Source organism: Oncorhynchus nerka, unplaced genomic scaffold, assembly GCF_034236695.1.
Source record: "Oncorhynchus nerka isolate Pitt River unplaced genomic scaffold, Oner_Uvic_2.0 unplaced_scaffold_3092, whole genome shotgun sequence".
NCBI classification, from domain to species: domain Eukaryota; kingdom Metazoa; phylum Chordata; class Actinopteri; order Salmoniformes; family Salmonidae; genus Oncorhynchus; species Oncorhynchus nerka.
Genome location: NW_027038207.1, coordinates 1 through 27264, shown reverse-complemented (window position 1 = coordinate 27264; position 27264 = coordinate 1). Strand labels below are relative to the sequence as shown.

Here is a 27264-nt window from a genome sequence, read left to right as displayed (position 1 = left end):
TGACCAGTTGTGTTGTGTTGTCCACAGTGCAGCTATATGACCAGTTGTGTTGTCCACAGTGCAGCTATATGTCCCCAGTGCAGCTATATGACCAGTTGTGTTGTCCACAGTGCAGCTATATGACCAGTTGTGTTGTCCACAGTGCAGCTATATGACCAGTTGTGTTGTGTTGTCTCACAGTGCAGCTATATGACCAGTTGTGTTGTGTTGTCCACAGTGCAGCTATATGACCAGTTGTGTTGTCCACAGTGCAGCTATATGACCAGTTGACAGTGCAGCTATATGACCAGTTGTGTTGTCTCACAGTGCAGCTATATGACCAGTTGTGTTGTCCCACAGTGCAGCTATATGACCAGTTGTAATTTGTCCACAGTGCAGCTATATGACCAGTTGTGTTGTCCACAGTGCAGCTATATGACCAGTTGTGTTGTCCACAGTGCAGCTATATGACCAGTTGTGTTGTCCACAGTGCAGCTATATGACCAGCTGTGTTGTCCCCAGTGCAGCTATATGACCAGTTGTGTTGTCCACAGTGCAGCTATATGACCAGTTGTGTTGTCCCACAGTGCAGCTATATGACCAGTTGTGTTGTCCACAGTGCAAACTATATGACCAGTTGTGTTGTCCCACAGTGCAGCTATATGACCAGTTGTGTTGTCCACAGTGCAGCTATATGACCAGTTGTGTTGTCCCACAGTGCAGCTATATGACCAGTTGTGCAGCTATATGACCAGTTATGTTGTCCACAGCAGCTATATGACCAGTTGTGTTGTCCCACAGTGCAGCTATATGACCAGTTGTGTTGTCCACAGTGCAGCTAGGACCAGTTGTGTTGTCCACAGTGCAGCTATATGACCAGTTGTGTTGTCCACAGTGCAGCTATATGACCAGTTGTGTTGTCCACAGTGCAGCTATATATGACCAGTTGTGTTGTCCACAGTGCAGCTATATGACCAGTTGTGTTGTCCACAGTGCAGCTATATGACCAGTTGTGTTGTCCACAGTGCAGCTATATGACCAGTTGTGTTGTGTTGTCCACCAGCTATGACCAGTTGTGTTGTCCACAGTGCAGCTATATGACCAGTTGTGTTGTGTGTCCACAGTGCAGCTATATGACCAGTTGTGTTGTCCACAGTGCAGCTATATGACCAGTTGTGTTGTGTTGTCCCACAGTGCAGCTATATGACCAGTTGTGTTGTCCACAGTGCAGCAGCTATATGACCAGTTGTGTTGTGTTGTCCACAGTGCAGCTATATGACCAGTTGTGTTGTGTTGTCCACAGTGCAGCTATATGACCAGTTGTGTTGTATATGACCAGTTGTCCCACAGTGCAGCTATATGACCAGTTGTGTTGTCCACAGTGCAGTGCAGCTATATGACCAGTTGTGTTGTGTTGTCCATAGTGCAGCTATATGACCAGTTGTGTTGTCCACAGTGCAGCTAGCTATGACCAGTTGTGTTGTCCACAGTGCAGCTATATGACCAGTTGTGTTGTCCACAGTGCAGCTATATGACCAGTTGTGTTGTCCCACAGTGCAGCTATATGACCAGTTGTGTTGTCCACAGTGCAGCTATATGACCAGTTGCAGCTAGCTATATGACCAGTTGTGTTGTGTTGTCCACAGTGCAGCTATATGACCAGTTGTGTTGTCCACAGTGCAGCTATATGACCAGTTGTGTTGTCCACAGTGCAGCTATATGACCAGTTGTGTTGTCCACAGTGCAGCTATATGACCAGTTGTGTTGTCCACAGTGCAGCTATATGACCAGTTGTGTTGTCCACAGTTGACCAGTTGTGTTGTCCACAGTGCAGCTATATGACCAGTTGTGTTGTGTTGTCCACAGTGCAGCTATATGACCAGTTGTGTTGTCCACAGTGCAGCTATATGACCAGTTGTGTTGTCCCACAGTGCAGCTATATGACCAGTTGTGTTGTCCACAGTGCAGCTATATGACCAGTTGTGTTGTCCACAGTGCAGCTATATGACCAGTTGTGTTGTCACAGTGCAGCTATATGACCAGTTGTGTTGTGTTGTCCACAGTGTATATGACCGGTTGTGTTGTCCACAGTGCAGCTATATGACCAGTTGTGTTGTCCCACAGTGCAGCTATATGACCAGTTGTGTTGTCCACAGTGCAGCTATATGACCAGTTGTGTTGTGTTGTCCCACAGTGCAGCTATATGACCAGTTGTGTTGTCCACAGTGCAGCTATATGACCAGTTGTGTTGTCTCACAGTGCAGCTATATGACCAGTTGTGTTGTGTTGTCCATAGTGCAGCTATATGACCAGTTGTGTTGTCCACAGTGCAGCTATATGACCAGTTGTGTTGTCAGTGCAGCTATATGACCAGTTGTGTTGTGTTGTCCACAGTGCAGCTATATGACCAGTTGTGTTGTCCACAGTGCAGCTATATGACCAGTTGTGTTGTCTCACAGTGCAGCTATATGACCAGTTGTGTTGTGTTGTCCACAGCTGACCAGCTGCAGCTATGACCAGTTGTGTTGTCCCACAGTGCAGCTATATGACCAGTTGTGTTGTCCACAGTGCAGCTATATGACCAGTTGTGTTGTCTCACAGTGCAGCTATATGACCAGTTGTGTTGTGTTGTCCACAGTGCAGCTATATGACCAGTGCCCAGCTATATGACCAGTTGTGTTGTGTTGTCCACAGTGCAGCTATATGACCAGTTGTGTTGTCCCACAGTGCAGCTATATGACCAGTTGTGTTGTGTTGTCCACAGTGCAGCTATATGACCAGTTGTGTTGTCCACAGTGCAGCTATATGACCAGTTGTGTTGTCCACAGTGCAGCTATATGACCAGTTGTGTTGTGTTGTCTCACAGTGCAGCTATATGACCAGTTGTGTTGTGTTGTCCACAGTGCAGCTATATGACCAGTTGTGTTGTCCACAGTGCAGCTATATGACCAGTTGTGTTGTGTTGTCCACAGTGCAGCTATATGACCAGTTGTGTTGTCCACAGTGCAGCTATATGACCAGTTGTGTTGTGTGCAGCTATATGACCAGTTGTGTTGTCCACAGTGCAGCTATATGACCAGTTGTGTTGTCCACAGTGCAGCTATATGACCAGTTGTGTTGTGTTGTCTGCAGCTATATGACCAGTTGTGTTGTCCCACAGTGCAGCTATATTGACCAGTTGTGTTGTGTTGTCCACAGTGCAGCTATATGACCAGTTGTGTTGTCCACAGTTGTTGTGTTGTCCCACAGTGCAGCTATATGACCAGTTGTGTTGTCTCACAGTGCAGCTATATGACCAGTTGTGTTGTCTTGTCACAGTGCAGCTATATGACCAGTTGTGTTGTGTTGTCCATAGTGCAGCTATATGACCAGTTGTGTTGTCCACAGTGCAGCTATATGACCAGTTGTTGTTGCAGCTGACCAGTTGTGTTGTCCACAGTGCAGCTATATGACCAGTTGTGTTGTGTTGTCCACAGTGCAGCTATATGACCAGTTGTGTTGTGTTGTCCACAGTGCAGCTATATGACCAGTTGTGTTGTCCACAGGTGCAGCTATAGTTATATGACCAGTTGTGTTGTCCACAGTGCCAGCTATATGACCAGTTGTGTTGTGTTGTCCACAGTGCAGCTATATGACTGTTCAGTGGGCCAGTCTGACTGACCAGTAGCCAGTGCAGCTATATGACCAGTTGTGCCGTCAGATTACGGCTGTGTCTGGTGTGGAGGAGAGTCACCTGGCTGTGTCTACCACCTGTCCTGTACCAGCTCACCTGGGCCAGAAGACGCCTGCCCTCCGCCTCACATCATACAGGTAGGTTACATACATACCAGCTCACCTGGGCCAGAAGACGCCTGCCTGTACTGGAACCAAACGTATTCTAGAAATGTACTGGAACCAAATGTATTCTAGAAATGTACTGGAACCAAATGTATTCTAGAAATGTACTGGAACCAAATGTATTCTAGAAATGTACTGGAACCAAATGCATTCTAGAAATGTACTGGAACCAAATGCATTCTAGAAATGTAGTGGAACCAAATGTATTCTAGAAATGTACTGGAACCAAATGTATTCTAGAAATGTACTGGAACCAAATTCATTCTAGAAATGTACTGGAACCAAATGCATTCTAGAAATGTACTGGAACCAAATGCATTCTAGAAATGTACTGGACTCATACATGTTTGCATTGGGTGTGTAACGATGCTCAGAATTACAGACCAGGCCGGCCAGTCCATTAGGCAGGATCACTAGGTTGGCTGGCCAGTCCATTAGGCAGGATCACTAGGGTGGCTGGCCAGTCCATTAGGCAGGATCACTAGGGTGGCTGGCCAGTCCATTAGGCAGGACCACTAGAGTGGCTGGCCAGTCCATTAGGCAGGATCACTAGGGTGGCCGGCCAGTCCATTAGGCAGGATCACTAGAGTGGCTGGCCAGTCCATTAGGCAGGACCACTAGGGTGGCTGGCCAGTCCATTGAAGCAAGATCACTAGGGTGACTATAGGATGTGTTAATATGACCAGGATGTGACTATACGATGTGACTATAGGATGTGTTAATATGACCAGGATGTGTTAATTTGACCAGGATGTGTTAATGTGACCAGGATGTGACTATAGGATGTGTTAATGTGACCAGGATGTGTTAATATGACCAGGATGTGTTAATATGACCAGGATGTGTTAATGTGACCAGGATGTGTTAATGTGACCAGGATGTGTTAATATGACCAGGATGTGTTAATATGACCAGGATGTGACTATAGGATGTGTTAATATGACCAGGATGTGACTATAGGATGTGTTAATATGACCAGGATGTGTTAATATGACCAGGATGTGTTAACGTGACCAGGATGTGACTATCGGATGTGTTAACGTGACCAGGATGTGACTATAGGATGTGTTAATGTGACCAGGATGTGACTATAGGATGTGTTAATCTGACCAGGATGTGTTAATATGACCAGGATGTGTTAATGTGACCAGGATGTGACTATCGGATGTGTTAATGTGACCAGGATGTGACTATAGGATGTGTTATTGTGACCATGATGCGTTAATATGACCAGGATGTGTTAATATGACCAGGATGTGTTAATATGACCGGGATCTGACTATCGATGTGTTAACGTGACCAGGATGTGACTATAGGATGTGTTAATGTGACCAGGATGTGTTAATATGACCAGGATGTGACTATAGGATGTGTTAATGTGACCAGGATGTGACTATAGGATGTGTTAATGTGACCAGGATGTGTTAATATGACCAGGATGTGACTATAGGATGTGTTAATGTGACCAGGATCTGTTAATATGACCAGGATGTGTTAATATGACCGGGATCTGACTATCGATGTGTTAACGTGACCAGGATGTGACTATAGGATGTGTTAATGTGACCAGGATGTGTTAATATGACCAGGATGTGACTATCGGATGTGTTAATATGACCAGGATGTGACTATCGGATGTGTTAATGTGACCAGGATGTGTTAATGTGACCAGGATGTGTTAATGTGAACAGGATGTGACTATCGGATGTGTTAATATGACCAGGATGTGACTATAGGATGTGTTAATCTGACCAGGATGTGTTAATATGACCAGGATGTGTTAATGTGACCAGGATGTGTTTTAAACCCCTCTCTGTCCCTATCGGATCCATTTAAACCCCTCTCTGTCCCTGTCAGATCCATTTAAACCCCTCTCTGTCCCTATCAGATCCATTTAAACCCCTCTCTGTCCCTGTCAGATCCATTTAAACCCCTCTCTGTCCCTATCGGATCCATTTAAACCCCTCTCTGTCCCTATCAGATCCATTTAACCCCCTCTCTGTCCCTATCAGATCCATTTAAACCCCTCTCTGTCCCTATCAGATCCATTTAAACCCCTCTCTGTCCCTATCAGATCCATTTAAACCCCTCTCTGTCCCTATCAGATCCATTTAACCCCCTCTCTGTCCCTATCAGATCCATTTAAACCCCTCTCTGTCCCTATCAGATCCATTTAAACCCCTCTCTGTCCCTGTCAGATCCATTTAAACCCCTCTCTGTCCCTGTCAGATCCATTTAAACCCCTCTCTGTCCCTATCAGATCCATTTAAACCCCTCTCTGTCCCTATCAGATCCATTTAAACCCCTCTCTGTCCCTGTCAGATCCATTTAAACCCCTCTCTGTCCCTATCAGATCCATTTAAACCCCTCTCTGTCCCTGTCAGATCCATTTAAACCCCTCTCTGTCCCTGTCAGATCCATTTAAACCCCTCTCTGTCCCTGTCAGATCCATTTAAACCCCTCTCTGTCCCTGTCAGATCCATTTAAACCCCTCTCTGTCCCTATCAGATCCATTTAAACCCCTCTCTGTCCCTGTCAGATCCATTTAAACCCCTCTCTGTCCCTATCAGATCCATTTAAACCCCTCTCTGTCCCTGTCCCTATCAGATCCATTTAAACCCCTCTCTGTCCCTGTCCCTATCAGATCAATTTAAACCCCTCTCTGTCCCTATCAGATCCATTTAAACCCCTCTCTGTCCCTGTCAGATCCAGCCAGTGAATGGTCCGGTGGAAGGGGGTGTGCTGGTGACCATCCATGGGTCTAACCTGGGGATGCACTACCAGGACATCCAGGGAGGAGTGACTGTAGCTGGGGTCAGCTGTCTGCCTCAGCCCCATGGATACCTCATCTCTACCAGGTAAATCACACAGGGGGTAGGATTGTCTAACGGTTCAGCTCTGAACACAGGGTGTCCGCAGTCAGTCTCTTTTATGTTCGCACAGCAAAGACCTTGAAGTCGTCACCCACTCAGTCTTGTTATAATATCCAAACCAGAAGGTGGCATTGCATGTCCCTGTTTGTTCCTTTATGATCAGAGTTCTCCAGCCCTGGATAGCTAGCTAACATTGGCTATCTAGACCAGAGCTCTCCATCCCTGGATAGCTAGCTAACATTGGCTATCTAGACCAGAGCTCTCCCGCCCTGGATAGCTAACTAACATTGGCTATCTAGACCAGATTTCTCCAGCCCTGGATAGCTAGCTAACATTGGCTATCTAGACCAGAGCTCTCCAGCCCTGGATAGCTAGCTAACATTGGCTATCTAGACCAGAGCTCTCCAGCCCTGGATAGCTAGCTAACATTGGCTATCTAGACCAGAGCTCTCCAGCCCTGGATAGCTAGCTAACATTGGCTATCTAGACCAGAGTTCTCCAGCCCTGGATAGCTAGCTAACATTGGCTATCTAGACCAGAGCTCTCAGCCCTGGATAGCTAGCTAACATTGGCTATCTAGACCAGAGTTCTCAGCCCTGGATAGCTAGCTAACATTGGCTATCTAGACCATAGTTCTCAGCCCTGGATAGCTAGCTAACATTGGCTATCTAGACCAGAGCTCTCCAGCCCTGTTCCTGGAGAGCTACCATCCTGTAGGTTTTCCTTCCAACTCTAATCTAGTGCACCTGATTCTAATAATTAGCTGGTTGAAAAGCTGAATCTACAACTGGGATAGAAACGAAAACCTTACAAGATGGTAGCTCTCCAGGAACAGGGTTGGAGAGCTCTGGTCTAGATAGCCAATGTTAGCTAGCTATCCAGGGCTGGAGAACTATGGTCTAGATAGCCAATGTTAGCTAGCTATCCAGGGCTGGAGAACTCTGGTCTAGATAGCCAATGTTAGCTAGCTATCCAGGGTTGGAGAGCTCTGGTCTAGATAGCCAATGTTAGCTAGCTATCCAGGGCTGGAGAACTATGGTCTAGATAGCCAATGTTAGCTAGCTATCTAGCTGCGGCTATTCTGCTATTGTTGTTGTCAGAACCAGGACAGTCACTGCAGACATTCACCTACCAGGTAACACACACACTTTGAACTTGAATTTGACCAGGCTGAGGCCGAACGTCTGTTCAGGGCAGATAGTGTGCCCCATTTCATTCATTCTAGTTGGTACTAGCCAGATAGTGTGACCCATTTCATTCATTCTAGTTGGTACTAGGCAGATAGTGTGACCCATTTCATTCATTCTAGTTGGTACTAGGCAGATAGTGTGACCCATTTCATTCATTCTAGTTGGTACTAGCCAGATAGTGTGACCCATTTCATTCATTCTAGTTGGTACTAGCCAGATGACCACAGCTAGATAATTAGCTAGCAAGATGACAAAGAAACATTGCAATTCACTCTCTATAATCGCATACAGCCCATAGATATATTTTAGTTTGCCGGCTAAATGTTAGCTAAATAGTTAGCATGATTAGCTAGCTTTTGGTTTAGTACAGTACCCTGCGACACCACTTCATTGCTCCAGACCACCACAAGGGGGCGTTAGAGCACTGATTATGCTTTTGGGTCCTGCTCTGTCTCTAACTGACAATGATTGGGTGACATAAACCTAAATAGAAACTGATAATTGTACACGACTGGCATCTTTATGCTTTCATTAATAAAATAATGATAAAAATACAAATAAATAAATAAATAATGATAAAAATACTCTTTCAACATTGTGTGTGTTCCAGGATAGTGTGTGTAGGGTACTATAAGTGTGTGTGTGTGTTCCAGGATAGTGTGTGTAGGGTACTATAAGTATGTGTGTGTGTTCCAGGATAGTGTGTGTAGGGTACTATAAGTGTGTGTGTGTGTTCCAGGATAGTGTGTGTGTGTGCGTTCCAGGATAGTGTGTGTGTGTGTTCCAGGATAGTGTGTGTAGGGTACTATAAGTATGTGTGTGTGTTCCAGGATAGTGTGTGTAGGGTACTATAAGTATGTGTGTGTGTTCCAGGATAGTGTGTGTGTGTGCGTTCCAGGATAGTGTGTGTGTGTGTGTTCCAGGATAGTGTGTGTAGGGTACTATAAGTATATGTGTGTGTTCCAGGATAGTGTGTGTAGGGTACTGTAAGTATATGTGTGTGTTCCAGGATAGCGTGTGTAGGGTACTATAAGTGTGTGTGTGTGTGTGTGGGGTACTATAAGTATGTGTGTGTGTTCCAGGATAGTGTGTGAGCTCCAGCCCAGTAAACAGGAGACAGAGGGGCCAGTCATCGTTACCGTGGGAGACTCAGAACCAGGACAGTCACTGCAGACATTCACCTACCAGGTAACACACACACTTTGAACTTGAATTATTCATTGACTTGTTGACTGTGTTTGACCAGGCCGAGGCCGAACGTCTGTTCAGGGCAGATAGTGTGACCCATTGAATTCATTCTGTGTTATTGTGTGTATATAGGACCCCCAGTTGACTGGTATAGTCCCTGATAAGGGCCCTGTATCAGGAGGGACCAGCCTGACTATCCAGGGGACTCGGCTACTAACGGGACAGAGGAAGGACCTGACTGCATACGTAGGACAACAACCCTGCTACATGTAAATACATCTACTATTACAACAACCCTGCTACATGTAAATACATCTACTATTACAACAACCCTGCTACATGTAAATACATCTACTATTACAACAACCCTGCTACATGTAAATACATCTACTATTACAACAACCCTGCTACATGTAAATACATCTACTATTACAACAACCCTGCTACATGTAAATACATCTACTATTACAACAACCCTGCTACATGTAAATACATCTACTATTACAACAACCCTGCTACATGTAAATACATCTACTATTACAACAACCCTGCTACATGTAAATACATCTACATCTCTCTCTCTCTCTCTCTCTGTCTCTCTGTCTCTCTCTCTCCCTCTCTGTCTCTCTCTCTCTCTCTCTCTGTCTCTCTGTCTCTCTCTCTCCCTCTCTGTCTCTCTCTCTGTCTCCCTCATCTCTCTCTCTCTCTCTCTCTCTCTCTCTCTCTCTCTGTATCTCTCTCTCTCTCTCTCTCTCTCTCTCTCTCTCTCTGTCTCTCTCTCTCTCTCTCTCTCTCTCTCTCCCTCTCTGTCTCTCTCTTCCTCCTCCTTGCAGGTGTCGTGTTTTTGGCGTCATTAAAAGTGAAGACTGTTATTTTATCAAATCAATTCTCTGTAATTATTATTACGTGAGTAACTGTAATTAACTAGGAAGGTCGGGGCACCAAGGAAAATCAAAGTTATAATTTTCCTTATATAACTCTTCAGATATTTTAGTATCTGATCAATTAGTCTTCTAATTAATGAATTATTCTTTACCTCACGTTAGTCTCATACCCAGTCTTTACTATGAATCATCCATAAACTAATTGGCTTAATCAATTATGTATAACTTAGTAATCACAGAAATGCATAAACATTGGTTACTATTACTAACAATGAGAGGGAAGATTCCCTAGTGGGCTAAACCGATATGACGGCTTGGTGGACAAAGGGAAGTGGGTGTGGACTGGGAAAGAAGTGGGTGTGGACTGGGAAAGAAGTGGGCGTGGACTGAGAAAGAAGTGGGCGTGGACTGAGAAAGAAGTGGGCGTGGACTGAGAAAGAAGTGGGCGTGGACTGAGAAAGAAGTGGGCGTGGACTGAGAAAGAAGTGGGCGTGGACTGGGAAAGAAGTGGGCGTGGACTGAGAAAGAAGTGGGCGTGGACTGGGAAAGAAGTGGGTGTGGACTGAGAAAGAAGTGGGTGAGGACTGAGAAAGAAGTGGGTGTGGACTGAGAAAGAAGTGGGTGAGGACTGAGAAAGAAGTGGGCGTGGACTGAGAAAGAAGTGGGTGTGGACTGAGAAAGAAGTGGGTGAGGACTGAGAAAGAAGTGGGCGTGGACTGAGAAAGAAGTGGGCGTGGACTGAGAAAGAAGTGGGCGTGGACTGAGAAAGAAGTGGGCGTGGACTGAGAAAGAAGTGGGCGAGGACTGATAAAGAAGTGGGTGTGGACTGAGAAAGAAGTGGGCGTGGACTGAGAAAGAAGTGGGCGTGGACTGAGAAAGAAGTGGGCGTGGACTGAGAAAGAAGTGGGCGTGGACTGAGAAAGAAGTGGGCGTGGACTGAGAAAGAAGTGGGTGTGGACTGAGAAAGAAGTGGGTGAGGACTGAGAAAGAAGTGGGTGTGGACTGAGAAAGAAGTGGGTGTGGACTGAGAAAGAAGTGGGTGAGGACTGAGAAAGAAGTGGGTGAGGACTGAGAAAGAAGTGGGTGTGGACTGAGAAAGAAGTGGGTGTGGACTGAGAAAGAACTGGGTGAGGACTGAGAAAGAAGTGGGTGTGGACTGAGAAAGAAGTGGGTGTGGACTAAGAAAGAAGTGGGTGTGGACTGAGAAAGAAGTGGGTGAGGACTGAGAAAGAAGTGGGTGTGGACTGAGAAAGAAGTGGGTGTGGACTGAGAAAGAAGTGGGTGTGGACTGAGAAAGAAGTGGGTGTGGACTGAGAAAGAAGTGGGTGTGGACTGAGAAAGAAGTGGGTGTGGACTGAAAAAGAAGTGGGTGTGGACTGAGAAAGAAGTGGGTGTGGACTGAGAAAGAAGTGGGTGTGGACTGAGAAAGAAGTGGGCGTGGACTGAGAAAGAAGTGGGTGTGGACTGAGAAAGAAGTGGGTGAGGACTGAGAAAGAAGTGGGTGTGGACTGAGAAAGAAGTGGGTGAGGACTGAGAAAGAAGTGGGTGTGGACTGAGAAAGAAATGGGTGTGGACTGAGAAAGAAGTGGGTGTGGACTGAGAAAGAAGTGGGTGTGGACTGAAAAAGAAGTGGGTGTGGACTGAGAAAGAAGTGGGTGTGGACTGAGAAAGAAGTGGGTGTGGACTGAAAAAGAAGGGGGCGTGGACTGAGAAAGAAGGGGGCGTGGACTGAGAAAGAAGTGGGCGTGGACTGAGAAAGAAGTGGGTGTGGACTGAGAAAGAAGTGGGTGTGGACTGAGAAAGAAGTGGGTGTGGACTGAGAAAGAAGTGGGTGTGGACTGAGAAAGAAAGTGGGTGTGGACTGAGAAAGAAGGGGGCGTGGACTGAGAAAGAAGGGGGCGTGGACTGAGAAAGAAGTGGGCGTGGACTGAGAAAGAAGTGGGCGTGGACTGAGAAAGAAGTGGGCGTGGACTGAGAAAGAAGTGGGCGTGGACTGAGAAAGAAGTGGGCGTGGACTGAGAAAGAAGTGGGCGTGGACTGAGAAAGAAGTGGGCGTGGACTGAGAAAGAAGTGGGTGTGGACTGAGAAAGAAGTGGGTGAGGACTGAGAAAGAAGTGGGTGTGGACTGAGAAAGAAGTGGGTGTGGGGGGGACTTCCAGGTAGGGGGAAAGAGACTTTCAGGTAGGGGGAAAGAGACTTTCAGGTAGGGGAAAGAGACTTTCAGGTAGGGGGAAAGAGACTTCCAGGTAGGGGGAAAGAGACTTCTAGGTAGGGGGAAAGAGACTTCCAGGTAGGGGGGGGAAGAGACTTCCAGGTAGGGGGGGAAAGAGACTTCCAGGTAGGGGGGAAAGAGACTTCCAGGTAGGGGGAAAGAGACTTCCAGGTAGGGGGGAAAGAGACTTCCAGGTAGGGGGGGAAAGAGACTTCCAGGTAGGGGGAAAGAGACTTCCAGGTAGGGGGAAAGAGACTTCCAGGTGGGGGAGAGACTTCCAGGTAGGGGGTGGGGAAAGAGACTTCCAGGTAGGGAAAAGACTTCCAGGTAGGGGGAAAAGACTTCCGGGTAGGGGGAAAAGAGACTTCCAGGTGGGGGGTGGGGGGAGACTTCCAGGTGGGGAGGGGGGACTTCCAGGTAGGGGGAAAGAGACTTCCAGGTAGGGGGGGAAGAGACTTCCAGGTAGGGGGAAAGAGACTTCCAGGTAGGGGGGAAAGAGACTTCCAGGTAGGGGGGAAAGAGACTTCCAGAAAGAAGTGGGTGTGGACTGAGAAAGAAGTGGGTGAGGACTGAGAAAGAAGTGGGTGTGGACTGAGAAAGAAGTGGGTGTGGGGGGGGGACTTCCAGGTAGGGGGAAAGAGACTTTCAGGTAGGGGGAAAGAGACTTTCAGGTAGGGGGAAAGAGACTCTCAGGTAGGGGAAAGAGACTTCCAGGTAGGGGGAAAGAGACTTCTAGGTAGGGGGGAAAGAGACTTCCAGGTAGGGGGGAAGAGACTTCCAGGTAGGGGGAAAGAGACTTCCAGGTAGGGGGAAAGAGACTTCCAGGTAGGGGGAAAGAGACTTCCAGGTAGGGGGAAAGAGACTTCCAGGTAGGGGGAAAGAGACTTCCAGGTAGGGGGAAAGAGACTTCCAGGTAGGGGGAAAGAGACTTCCAGGTGGGGGGGGAGAGACTTCCAGGTAGGGGGGTGGGAAAGAGACTTCCAGGTAGGGAAAAGACTTCCAGGTAGGGGGAAAAAGACTTCCGGGTAGGGGGAAAGAGACTTCCAGGTGGGGGGTGGGGGGAGACTTCCAGGTGGGAGGGGGACTTCCAGGTAGGGGGAAAGAGACTTCCAGGTAGGGGAAAGAGACTTCCAGGTAGGGGGGAAGAGACTTCCAGGTAGGGGGAAAGAGACTTCCAGGTAGGGGGAAAGAGACTTCCAGGTAGGGGGAAAGAGACTTCCAGAAAGAAGTGGGTGTGGACTGAAAAGAAGTGGGTGAGGACTGAGAAAGAAGTGGGTGTGGACTGAGAAAGAAGTGGGTGTGGGGGGGACTTCCAGGTAGGGGGAAAGAGACTTTCAGGTAGGGGGGAAAGAGACTTTCAGGTAGGGGGAAAGAGACTTTCAGGTAGGGGGAAAGAGACTTCTAGGTAGGGGGAAAGAGACTTCCAGGTAGGGGGGAAGAGACTTCCAGGTAGGGGGAAAGAGACTTCCAGGTAGGGGGAAAGAGACTTCCAGGTAGGGGGGAAAGAGACTTCCAGGTAGGGGGGAAAGAGACTTCAGGTAGGGGGGGGAAGAGACTTCCAGGTAGGGGGAAAGAGACTTCCAGGTAGGGGGAAAGAGACTTCCAGGTGGGGGGAGAGACTTCCAGGTAGGGGGTGGGGAAAGAGACTTCCAGGTAGGAAAAAGACTTCCAGGTAGGGGGAAAAAGACTTCGGGTAGGGGGAAAAAGAGACTTCCAGGTGGGGGGTGGGGGGAGACTTCCAGGTGGGGAGGGGGACTTCCAGGTAGGGGGAAAGAGACTTCCAGGTAGGGGGAAAGAGACTTCCAGGTAGGGGGAAGAGACTTCCAGGTAGGGGGAAAGAGACTTCCAGGTAGGGGGAAAGAGACTTCCAGGTAGGGGGGAAAGAGACTTCCAGAAAGAAGTGGGTGTGGACTGAGAAAGAAGTGGGTGAGGACTGAGAAAGAAGTGGTGTGGACTGAGAAAGAAGTGGGTGTGGGGGGGGGACTTCCAGGTAGGGGGAAAGAGACTTTCAGGTAGGGGGAAAGAGACTTTCAGGTAGGGGGAAAGAGACTTTCAGGTAGGGGGAAAGAGACTTCCAGGTAGGGGGAAAGAGACTTCTAGGTAGGGGGAAAGAGACTTCCAGGTAGGGGGGAAGAGACTTCCAGGTAGGGGGAAAGAGACTTCCAGGTAGGGGGAAAGAGACTTCCAGGTAGGGGGAAAGAGACTTCCAGGTAGGGGGAAAGAGACTTCCAGGTAGGGGGAAAGAGACTTCCAGGTAGGGGGAAAGAGACTTCCAGGTAGGGGGAAAGAGACTTCCAGGTGGGGAGAGACTTCCAGGTAGGGGGTGGGGAAAGAGACTTCCAGGTAGGGAAAAAGACTTCCAGGTAGGGGGGAAAAGACTTCCGGGTAGGGGGAAAGAGACTTCCAGGTGGGGGTGGGGGGGAGACTTCCAGGGTGGGGAGGGGGACTTCCAGGTAGGGGGAAAGAGACTTCCAGGTAGGGGGAAAGAGACTTCCAGGTAGGGGGAAGAGACTTCCAGGTAGGGGGGAAAGAGACTTCCAGGTAGGGGGGGAAAGAGACTTCCAGGTAGGGGGGGAAAGAGACTTCCAGGTAGGGGGGAAAGAGACTTCCAGGTAGGGGAGAAATAATAACTCTCCTCTTCCTCTCTCTCTCTCTCTCCTCCTCTCTTCCTCAGTGTTGAGGAGGTGAATGGGACTCACCTGGTCTGCAGGACCAGCCCCAGTAACCAGACAGACACCATAATGATAACTATCTCACCTCTTCCTCTCTCTCTCTCTCCTCTCCTCTTCCTCAGTGTTGAGGAGGTGAATGGGACTCACCTGGTCTGCAGGACCAGCAGCAGTAACCAGACAGACACCATAATGATACCTCTCTCTCTCTCTCTCCTCTCCTCTTCCTCAGTGTTGAGGAGGTGAATGGGACTCACCTGGTCTGCAGGACCAGCAGCAGTAACCAGACAGACACCATAATGATACCTCTCTCTCTCTCTCTCCTCTCCTCTTCCTCAGTGTTGAGGAGGTGAATGGGACTCACCTGGTATGCAGGACCAGCCCCAGTAACCAGACAGCAGAGCTGACAGTGAGGGTGTTGTTTGGGAAGGCAGAGAGGAGCGTACCTGGGCAGGTGTTTCACTACATGGAGGACCCTGTCGTCACCGCAGCATCGCCTGCTGAGAGCTTCTACGAGTGAGGAACACTTCCTTTAGTTTTTAGTTTCAGACGGTTTCCAATAATAATAATAATAAATTATTTTAAAAAAAATACAATTATCAATTTTTTTTAAAAACTATTAAAAGAATGAATGATAATGTGTTTCGCATCAATATTTTCAGTAAGCAATCAATGTGATGCTGTTTAACTAGGGGTGGGCGTAATATAAAGGTGAGTGGGCGTAACCTGGACGTGGTGCAACAGCCAATGATCTCCGTGCGGTTGGAGCACATGGCAGAGAACATCCTGGTCATGAGAAGGAGGAGATACGCCAGACTGTTGGCCAAGAACCACCTACTAGTCTTCAACAGCACCGTGTCAAAGGTAAAGCCCACATTGGAACATGTAAATCACATCAGATGTTATTGGTCCATATTTAACAGATGTTATTGGTCCATATTTAACAGATGTTATTGGTCCATATTTAACAGATGTTATTGGTCCATATTTAACAGATGTTATTGGTCCATATTTAACAGATGTTATTGGTCCATATTTAACAGATGTTATTGGTCCATACACATATTTAACAGATGTTATTGGTCCATATTTAACAGATGTTATTGGTCCATATTTAACAGATGTTATTGGTCCATATTTAACAGATGTTATTGGTCCATATTTAACAGATGTTATTGGTCCATATTTAACAGATGTTATTGGTCCATATTTAACAGATGTTATTGGTCCATATTTAACAGATGTTATTGGTCCATACACCTGGTTAGCTGATGTTATTGCGGGTGTAGCGACATGTTTGTAAATTAAAATTAAGTTTAAAAGGGGCTTCATTTTCATGGGAACAGTGGATTAACTGGTCTAGGAACAGTGGGTTAACTGGTCTAGGAACAGTGGGTTAACTGGTCTAGGAACAGTGGGTTAACTGGTCTAGGAACAGTGGGTTAACTGGTCTAGGATCAGTGGGTAAACTGGTCTAGGAACAGTGGGTTAACTGGTCTAGGAACAGTGGGTTAACTGGTCTAGGAACAGTGGGTTAACTGGTCTAGGAACAGTGGGTTAACTGGTCTAGGATCAGTGGGTAAACTGGTCTAGGAACAGTGGGTTAACTGGTCTAGGAACAGTGGGTTAACTGGTCTAGGAACAGTGGGTTAACTGGTCTAGGAACAGTGGGTTAACTGGTCTAGGAACAGTGGGTTAACTGGTCTAGGAACAGTGGGTTAACTGGTCTAGGAACAGTGGGTTAACTGGTCTAGGATCAGTGGGTAAACTGGTCTAGGAACAGTGGGTTAACTGGTCTAGGAACAGTGGGTAAACTGGTCTAGGAACAGTGGGTTAACTGGTCTAGGAACAGTGGGTTAACTGGTCTAGGAACAGTGGGTTAACTGGTCTAGGATCAGTGGGTAAACTGGTCTAGGAACAGTGGGTTAACTGGTCTAGGAACAGTGGGTTAACTGGTCTAGGAACAGTGGGTTAACTGGTCTAGGAACAGTGGGTTAACTGGTCTAGGAACAGTGGGTTAACTGGTCTAGGAACAGTGGGTTAACTGGTCTAGGATCAGTGGGTAAACTGGTCTAGGAACAGTGGGTTAACTGGTCTAGTAACAGTGGGTTAACTGGTCTAGGAACAGTGGGTTAACTGGTCTAGGAACAGTGGGTTAACTGGTTCTAGGAACAGTGGGTTAACTGGTCTAGGAACAGTGGTTTAACTGGTCTAGGAACAGTGGTTTAACTGGTCTAGGAACAGTGGGTTAACTGGTCTAGGAACAGTGGGTTAACTGGTCTAGGAACAGTGGGTTAACTGGTCTAGGAACAGTGGGTTAACTGGTCTAGGAACAGTGGGTTAACTGGTCTAGGAACAGTGGGTTAACTGGTCTAGGAACAGTGGGTTAACTGGTCTAGGAACAGTGGGTTAACTGGTCTAGGAACAGTGGGTTAACTGGTCTAGGAACAGTGGGTTAACTGGTCTAGGAACAGTGGGTTAACTGGTCTAGGAACAGTGGGTTAACTGGTCTAGGAACAGTGGGTTAACTGGTCTAGGAACAGTGGGTTAACTGGTCTAGGAACAGCGGGTTAACTGGTCTAGGAACAGCGGGTTAACTGGTCTAGGAACAGTGGGTTAACTGGTCTAGGAACAGTGGGTTAACTGGTCTAGGAACAGTGGGTTAACTGGTCTAGGAACAGTGGGTTAACTGGTCTAGGAACAGTGGGTTAACTGGTCTAGGAACAGTGGGTTAACTGGTCTAGGAACAGTGGGTTAACTGGTCTAGGAACAGTGGGTTAACTGGTCTAGGAACAGTGGGTTAACGCCCAACACTCTAACCACTAGACTACCTGCCGCCCCTACACTCTAACCACTAGACTACCTGCCGCCCCTACACTCTAACCACTAGACTACCTGCCGCCCCTACACTCTAACCACTAGACTACCTGCCGCCCCTACACTCTAACCACCAGACTACCTGCCTCCCCTACACTCTAACCACTAGACTACCTGCCGCCCCTACACTCTAACCACTAGACTACCTGCCGCCCCTACACTCTAACCACTAGACTACCTGCCTCCCCAACACTCTAACCACTAGACTACCTGCCGCCCCTACACTCTAACCACTAGACTACCTGCCGCCCCTACACTCTAACCACTAGACTACCTGCCTCCCCAACACTCTAACCACTAGGGTACCTGCCTCCCCTACACTCTAACCACTAGGCTACCTGCCTCCCCTACACTCTAACCACTAGACTACCTGCCTCCCCTACACTCTAACCACTAGACTACCTGCCACCTCTATACTCTAACCACTAGGCTACCTGCCGCCCCTACACTCTAACCACTAGACTACCTGCCTCCCCTACACTCTAACCACTAGACTACCTGCCACCTCTACACTCTAACCACTAGATTACCTGCCTCCCCTACACTCTAACCACTAGACTACCTGCCTCCCCAACACTCTAACCACTAGACTACCTGCCTCCCCTACACTCTAACCACTAGACTACCTGCCACCTCTATACTCTAACCACTAGGCTACCTGCCGCCCCTACACTCTAACCACTAGATTACCTGCCCTCCCTACACTCTATCCACTAGGCTACCTGCCGCCCTACACTCTAACCACTAGGCTACCTGCCACCTCTACACTCTAACCACTAGACTACCTGCCACCTCTACACTCTAACCACTAGACTACCTGCCTCCCCTACACTCTAACCACTAGACTACCTGCCTCCCCTACACTCTAACCACTAGACTACCTGCCACCTCTATACTCTAACCACTAGGCTACCTGCCGTCCCTACACTCTAACCACTAGATTACCTGCCCTCCCTACACTCTATCCACTAGGCTACCTGCCGCCCTACACTCTAACCACTAGGCTACCTGCCACCTCTACACTCTAACCACTAGACTACCTGCCACCTCTACACTCTAACCACTAGGCTACCTGCCACCCCTACACTCTAACCACTAGGCTACCTGCCACCTCTACACTCTAACCACTAGGCTACCTGCCGCCCCTACACTCTAACCACTAGACTACCTGCCTCCCCTACACTCTAACCACTAGACTACCTGCCTCCCCTACACTCTAACCACTAGACTACCTGCCACCCCTACACTCTAACCACTAGACTACCTGCCGCCCCTACACTCTAACCACTAGACTACCTGCCTCCCCTACACTCTAACCACTAGACTACCTGCCACCTCTATACTCTAACCACTAGGCTACCTGCCGTCCCTACACTCTAACCACTAGATTACCTGCCCTCCCTACACTCTATCCACTAGGCTACCTGCCGCCCTACACTCTAACCACTAGGCTACCTGCCACCTCTACACTCTAACCACTAGACTACCTGCCACCTCTACACTCTAACCACTAGGCTACCTGCCACCCCTACACTCTAACCACTAGGCTACCTGCCACCTCTACACTCTAACCACTAGGCTACCTGCCACCTCTACACTCTAACCACTAGACTACCTGCCTCCCTACACTCTAACCACTAGACTACCTGCCTCCCCTACACTCTAACCACTAGACTACCTGCCACCTCTACACTCTAACCACTAGACTACCTGCCCCCCCTACACTCTAACCACTAGACTACCTGCCTCCCCTACACTCTAACCACTAGACTACCTGCCACCTCTATACTCTAACCACTAGGCTACCTGCCCCTACACTCTAACCACTAGACTACCTGCCACCCCTACACTCTAACCACTAGACTACCTGCCACCTCTACACTCTAACCACTAGATTACCTGCCTCCCTACACTCTAACCACTAGACTACCTGCCCCTCTACACTCTAACCACTAGACTACCTGCCTCCCTACACTCTAACCACTAGACTACCTGCCACCTCTATACTCTAACCACTAGGCTACCTGCCGCCCCTACACTCTAACCACTAGGCTACCTGCCTCCCTACACTCTACCACTAGGCTACCTGCCACCTCTACACTCTAACCACTAGACTACCTGCCACCTCTACACTCTAACCACTAGGCTACCTGCCGCCCTACACTCTAACCACTAGGCTACCTGCCTCCCTACACTCTAACCACTAGGCTACCTGCCACCTCTACACTCTAACCACTAGGCTACCTGCCACCCTACACTCTAACCACTATGCTACCCTGCCACCTCTACACTCTAACCACTAGGCTACCTGCCGCCCCTACACTCTAACCACTAGGCTACCTGCCTCCTCTACACTCTAACCACTAGGCTACCTGCCACCTCTACACTCTAACCACTAGGCTACCTGCCTCCTCTACACTCTAACCACTAGGCTACCTGCCACCTCTACACTCTAACCACTAGGCTACCTGCCGCCCCTACACTCTAACCACTAGGCTACCTGCCACCTCTACACTCTAACCACTAGGCTACCTGCCACCTCTACACTCTAACCACTAGGCTACCTGCCACCTCTACACTCTAACCACTAGGCTACCTGCCGCCCCTACACTCTAACCACTAGGCTACCTGCCACCTCTACACTCTAACCACTAGGCTACCTGCCGCCCCTACACTCTAACCACTAGGCTACCTGCCACCTCTACACTCTAACCACTAGGCTACCTGCCCCCCTACACTCTAACCACTAGGCTACCTGCCTCCCCTACACTCTAACCACTAGGCTACCTGCCACCCCTACACTCTAACCACTAGGCTACCTGCCGCCTCTACACTCTAACCACTAGGCTACCTGCCACCTCTACACTCTAACCACTAGGCTACCTGCCACCTCTACACTCTAACCACTAGGCTACCCTGCCACCTCTACACTCTAACCACTAGGCTACCTGCCTCCCTACACTCTAACCACTAGGCTACCTGCCTCCCCTACACTCTAACCACTAGGCTACCTGCCACCTCTACACTCTAACCACTAGGCTACCTGCCACCTCTACACTCTAACCACTAGGCTACCTGCCACCTACACTCTAACCACTAGGCTACCTGCCACCTCTACACTCTAACCACTAGATACCTGCCACCTCTACACTCTAACCACTAGACTACCTGCCTCCCCAACACTCTAACCACCAGACTACCTGCCTACACTCTAACCACTAGGCTACCTGCCACCTCTACACTCTAACCACTAGGCTACCTGCCGCCCCTACACTCTAACCACTAGGCTACCTGCCCTCCCTACACTCTAACCACTAGGCTACCTGCCGCCCTACACTCTAACCACTAGGCTACCTGCCACCTCTACACTCTAACCACTAGGCTACCTGCCACCTCTACACTCTAACCACTAGGCTACCTGCCTCCCTACACTCTAACCACTAGGCTACCTGCCACCTCTACACTCTAACCACTAGACTACCTGCCACCTCTACACTCTAACCACTAGGCTACCTGCCACCTCTACACTCTAACCACTAGGCTACCTGCCACCTCTACACTCTAACCACTAGGCTACCTGCCTCCCCTACACTCTAACCACTAGGCTACCTGCCACCTCTACACTCTAACCACTAGACTACCTGCCACCTCTACACTCTAACCACTAGGCTACCTGCCACCCCTACACTCTAACCACTAGATTACCTGCCCTCCCTACACTCTATCCACTAGGCTACCTGCCGCCCTACACTCTAACCACTAGGCTACCTGCCACCTCTACACTCTAACCACTAGACTACCTGCCTCCCCTACACTCTAACCACTAGACTACCTGCCTCCCCTACACTCTAACCACTAGGCTACCCTGCCACCTCTACACTCTAACCACTAGGCTACCTGCCGCCCTACACTCTAACCACTAGGCTACCTGCCACCTCTACACTCTAACCACTAGACTACCTGCCACCTCTACACTCTAACCACTAGATTACCTGCCTCCCCTACACTCTAACCACTAGACTACCTGCCTCCCCAACACTCTAACCACTAGGCTACCTGCCTCCCTACACTCTAACCACTAGGCTACCTGCCACCCCTCCACTCTAACCACTAGGCTACCTGCCGCCCCTACACTCTAACCACTAGGCTACCTGCCCTCCCTACACTCTAACCACTAGGCTACCTGCCTCCTCTACACTCTAACCACTAGGCTACCTGCCACCTCTACACTCTAACCACTAGGCTACCTGCCACCTCTACACTCTAACCACTAGGCTACCTGCCTCCTCCACTACACTCTAACCACTAGGCTACCTGCCACCTCTACACTCTAACCACTAGGCTACCTGCCGCCTCTACACTCTAACCACTAGGCTACCTGCCACCCTACACTCTAACCACTAGGCTACCTGCCACCCTACACTCTAACCACTAGGCTACCTGCCACCCCTACACTCTAACCACTAGGCTACCTGCCACCTCTACACTCTAACCACTAGGCTACCTGCCACCCCTACACTCTAACCACTAGGCTACCTGCCACCTCTACACTCTAACCACTAGGCTACCTGCCACCTCTACACTCTAACCACTAGGCTTACCTGCCACCTCTACACTCTAACCACTAGGCTACCTGCCACCCCTACACTCTAACCACTAGGCTACCCTGCCGCCCTGCACTCTAACCACTAGGCTACCTGCCACCTCTACACTCTAACCACTAGGCTACCTGCCACCTCTACACTCTAACCACTAGGCTACCTGCCCCCCTACACTCTAACCACTAGGCTACCTGCCTCCTCTACACTCTAACCACTAGACTACCTGCCACCTCTACACTCTAACCACTAGGCTACCTGCCACCCTACACTCTAACCACTAGGCTACCTGCCACCCTACACTCTAACCACTAGGCTACCTGCCACCCTACACTCTAACCACTAGGCTACCTGCCACCTCTACACTCTAACCACTAGGCTACCTGCCACCTCTACACTCTAACCACTAGGCTACCCTGCCGCCCTACACTCTAACCACTAGGCTACCTGCCACCTCTACACTCTAACCACTAGGCTACCTGCCGCCCCTACACTCTAACCACTAGGCTACCTGCCACCTCTACACTCTAACCACTAGGCTACCCTGCCGCCCCTACACTCTAACCACTAGGCTACCTGCCACCTCTACACTCTAACCACTAGGCTACCTGCCGCCCCTACACTCTAACCACTAGGCTACCTGCCTCCTCTACACTCTAACCACTAGGCTACCTGCCGCCCCTACACTCTAACCACTAGGCTACCTGCCACCCTACACTCTAACCACTAGGCTACCTGCCCTCCCTACACTCTAACCACTAGGCTACCTGCCGCCCTACACTCTAACCACTAGGCTACCTGCCTCCTCTACACTCTAACCACTAGGCTACCTGCCTCCTCTACACTCTAACCACTAGGCTACCTGCCTCCCCTACACTCTAACCACTAGGCTACCCTGCCACCTCTACACTCTAACCACTAGGCTACTTGCCACCTCTACACTCTAACCACTAGGCTACCTGCCACCTCTACACTCTAACCACTAGACTACCTGCCACCCCTACACTCTAACCACTAGGCTACCTGCCGCCCCTACACTCTAACCACTAGGCTACCTGCCACCCCTACACTCTAACCACTAGACTACCTGCCTCCCCTACACTCTAACCACTAGACTACCCTGCCACCTCTACACTCTAACCACTAGGCTACCTGCCTCCTCTACACTCTAACCACTAGGCTACCTGCCGCCCTACACTCTAACCACTAGGCTACCTGCCCCACACTCTAACCACTAGGCTACCTGCCACCTCTACACTCTAACCACTAGGCTACCTGCCTCCCTACACTCTAACCACTAGGCTACCTGCCTCCTCTACACTCTAACCACTAGGCTACCTGCCTCCTCTACACTCTAACCACTAGGCTACCTGCCGCCCTACACTCTAACCACTAGGCTACCTGCCACCTCTACACTCTAACCACTAGGCTACCTGCCACCTCTACACTCTAACCACTAGGCTACCTGCCACCCCTACACTCTAACCACTAGGCTACCTGCCATCCCTCCACTCTAACCACTAGGCTACCTGCCATCCCTCCACTCTAACCACTAGGCTACCTGCCACCTCTACACTCTAACCACTAGGCTACCTGCCACCTCTACACTCTAACCACTAGGCTACCTGCCACCTCTACACTCTAACCACTAGGCTACCTGCCCTCCCTACACTCTAACCACTAGGCTACCTGCCACCTCTACACTCTAACCACTAGGCTACCTGCCACCTCTACACTCTAACCACTAGGCTACCTGCCACCTCTACACTCTAACCACTAGGCTACCTGCCACCTCTACACTCTAACCACTAGGCTACCTGCCTCCTCTACACTCTAACCACTAGGCTACCTGCCTCCTCTACACTCTAACCACTAGGCTACCTGCCACCTCTACACTCTAACCACTAGGCTACCTGCCACCTCTACACTCTAACCACTAGGCTACCTGCCACCTCTACACTCTAACCACTAGGCTACCTGCCACCTCTACACTCTAACCACTAGGCTACCTGCCACCTCTACACTCTAACCACTAGGCTACCTGCCACCCCTACACTCTAACCACTAGGCTACCTGCCACCTCTACACTCTAACCACTAGGCTACCTGCCACCTCTACACTCTAACCACTAGGCTACCTGCCACTCTACACTCTAACCACTAGGCTACCTGCCACCCCCTACACTCTAACCACTAGGCTACCTGCCACCTCTACACTCTAACCACTAGGCTACCTGCCACCCCTACACTCTAACCACTAGGCTACCTGCCACCTCTACACTCTAACCACTAGGCTACCTGCCACCTCTACACTCTAACCACTAGGCTACCTGCCACCTCTACACTCTAACCACTAGGCTACCTGCCACCTCTACACTCTAACCACTAGGCTACCTGCCACCTCTACACTCTAACCACTAGGCTACCTGCCACCCAACTCTAACCACTAGGCTACCTGCCACCTCTACACTCTAACCACTAGGCTACCTGCCACCTCTACACTCTAACCACTAGGCTACCTGCCTCCCTAACACTCTAACCACTAGGCTACCTGCCACCTCTACACTCTAACCACTAGGCTACCCTGCCGCCTCTACACTCTAACCACTAGGCTACCTGCCACCTCTACACTCTAACCACTAGGCTACCCTGCCGCCTCTACACTCTAACCACTAGGCTACCTGCCACCTCTACACTCTAACCACTAGGCTACCTGCCGCCTCTACACTCTAACCACTAGGCTACCTGCCCCTCTACACTCTAACCACTAGGCTACCTGCCACCCTACACTCTAACCACTAGGCTACCTGCCACCTCTACACTCTAACCACTAGGCTACCTGCCTCCTCTACACTCTAACCACTAGGCTACCTGCCTCCTCTACACTCTAACCACTAGGCTACCCTGCCACCTCTACACTCTAACCACTAGGCTACCTGCCTCCTCTACACTCTAACCACTAGGCTACCCTGCCACCTCTACACTCTAACCACTAGGCTACCTGCCACCTCTACACTCTAACCACTAGGCTACCCTGCCACCCCTCCACTCTAACCACTAGGCTACCTGCCACCTCTACACTCTAACCACTAGGCTACCTGCCGCCCCTAAACTCTAACCACTAGGCTACCTGCCACCTCTACACTCTAACCACTAGGCTACCTGCCACCCTACACTCTAACCACTAGGCTACCTGCCCCTCTACACTCTAACCACTAGGCTACCTGCCCCTCTACACTCTAACCACTAGGCTACCTGCCACCCCTCCACTCTAACCACTAGGCTACCTGCCACCTCTACACTCTAACCACTAGGCTACCTGCCGCCTCTACACTCTAACCACTAGGCTACCTGCCGCCTCTACACTCTAACCACTAGGCTACCTGCCACCTCTACACTCTAACCACTAGGCTACCTGCCACCTCTACACTCTAACCACTAGGCTACCTGCCTCCCTCCACTCTAACCACTAGGCTACCTGCCTCCTCTAACACTAGGCTACCTGCTCTAACCACTAGGCTACCTGCCACCTCTACACTCTAACCACTAGGCTACCTGCCACCTCTACACTCTAACCACTAGGCTACCCTGCCCCCACACTCTAACCACTAGGCTACCTGCCACCTCTACACTCTAACCACTAGGCTACCCTGCCACCTCTACACTCTAACCACTAGGCTACCTGCCACCCTACACTCTAACCACTAGGCTACCCTGCCACCTCTACACTCTAACCACTAGGCTACCTGCCACCTCTCCACTCTAACCACTAGGCTACCTGCCACCTCTACACTCTAACCACTAGGCTACCTGCCACCCTACACTCTAACCACTAGGCTACCTGCCACCTACACTCTAACCACTAGGCTACCTGCCTCCTCTACACTCTAACCACTAGGCTACCTGCCACCTCTACACTCTAACCACTAGGCTACCTGCCACTCTACACTCTAACCACTAGGCTACCCTGCTGCCACCTCTACACTCTAACCACTAGGCTACCTGCCACCTCTACACTCTAACCACTAGGCTACCCTGCCACCTCTACACTCTAACCACTAGGCTACCCTGCCGCCCTACACTCTAACCACTAGGCTACCCTGCCACCTCTACACTCTAACCACTAGGCTACCTGCCTCCTCTACACTCTAACCACTAGGCTACCTGCCTCCTCTACACTCTAACCACTAGGCTACCCTGCCACCCTACACTCTAACCACTAGGCTACCCTGCCACCTCTACACTCTAACCACTAGGCTACCCTGCCTCCTCTACACTCTAACCACTAGGCTACCCTGCCACCTCTACACTCTAACCACTAGGCTACCCTGCCACTCTACACTCTAACCACTAGGCTACCCTGCCACCTCTACACTCTAACCACTAGGCTACCCTGCCACCTCTACACTCTAACCACTAGGCTACCCTGCCCCTACACTCCCAACCACTAGGCTACCTGCCCCACACTCTAACCACTAGGCTACCCTGCCGCTTACACTCTAACCACTAGGCTACCCTGCCCCCTCTACACTCTAACCACTAGGCTACCCTGCCACCTCTACACTCTAACCACTAGGCTACCCTGCCACCTCTACCTCTAACCACTAGGCTACCCTGCCGCTCTACACTCTAACCACTAGGCTACCTGCCCTACACTCTAACCACTAGGCTACTCCTGCCCCCCCACACTCTAACCACTAGGATACCTGCCGTCGCTCTACACTCTAACCACTAGGCTACCCTGCCTCCTCTACACTCTAAACCACTTTGCTGCCCTGCTCTGCACACTCTAACCACTAGGCTACCTGCCCTCTACACTCTAACCACTAGGCTACCCTGCCTCTACACTCTAACCACTGGGCTACCCTGCCGCCTACACTCTAACCACTAGGCTACCCTGCCCTCTGCACTCCCAACCACCAGGCTACCCTGCCGCCTCTACACTCCTAACCACTAGG

The 27264-nt window shown here is 49.9% G+C and overlaps 1 protein-coding gene across 1 annotated transcript; it reads left to right on the top strand.

The window, feature by feature from the left end:
• Window positions 1-3679: 3679 nt before the first annotated feature.
• On the top strand, window positions 3680-15070 carry LOC135566857 (plexin-B1-like; the record flags this gene model as incomplete). The annotated part of the gene is made up of 6 exons (XM_065014450.1): window positions 3680-3789; window positions 6523-6674; window positions 8962-9067; window positions 9200-9336; window positions 14838-14967; window positions 15065-15070. Coding segments are annotated over 6 exons (641 nt in total), but the record flags the coding sequence as incomplete, so codon positions are not given.
• Between the last annotated feature and the right edge of the window lie 12194 nt (window positions 15071-27264).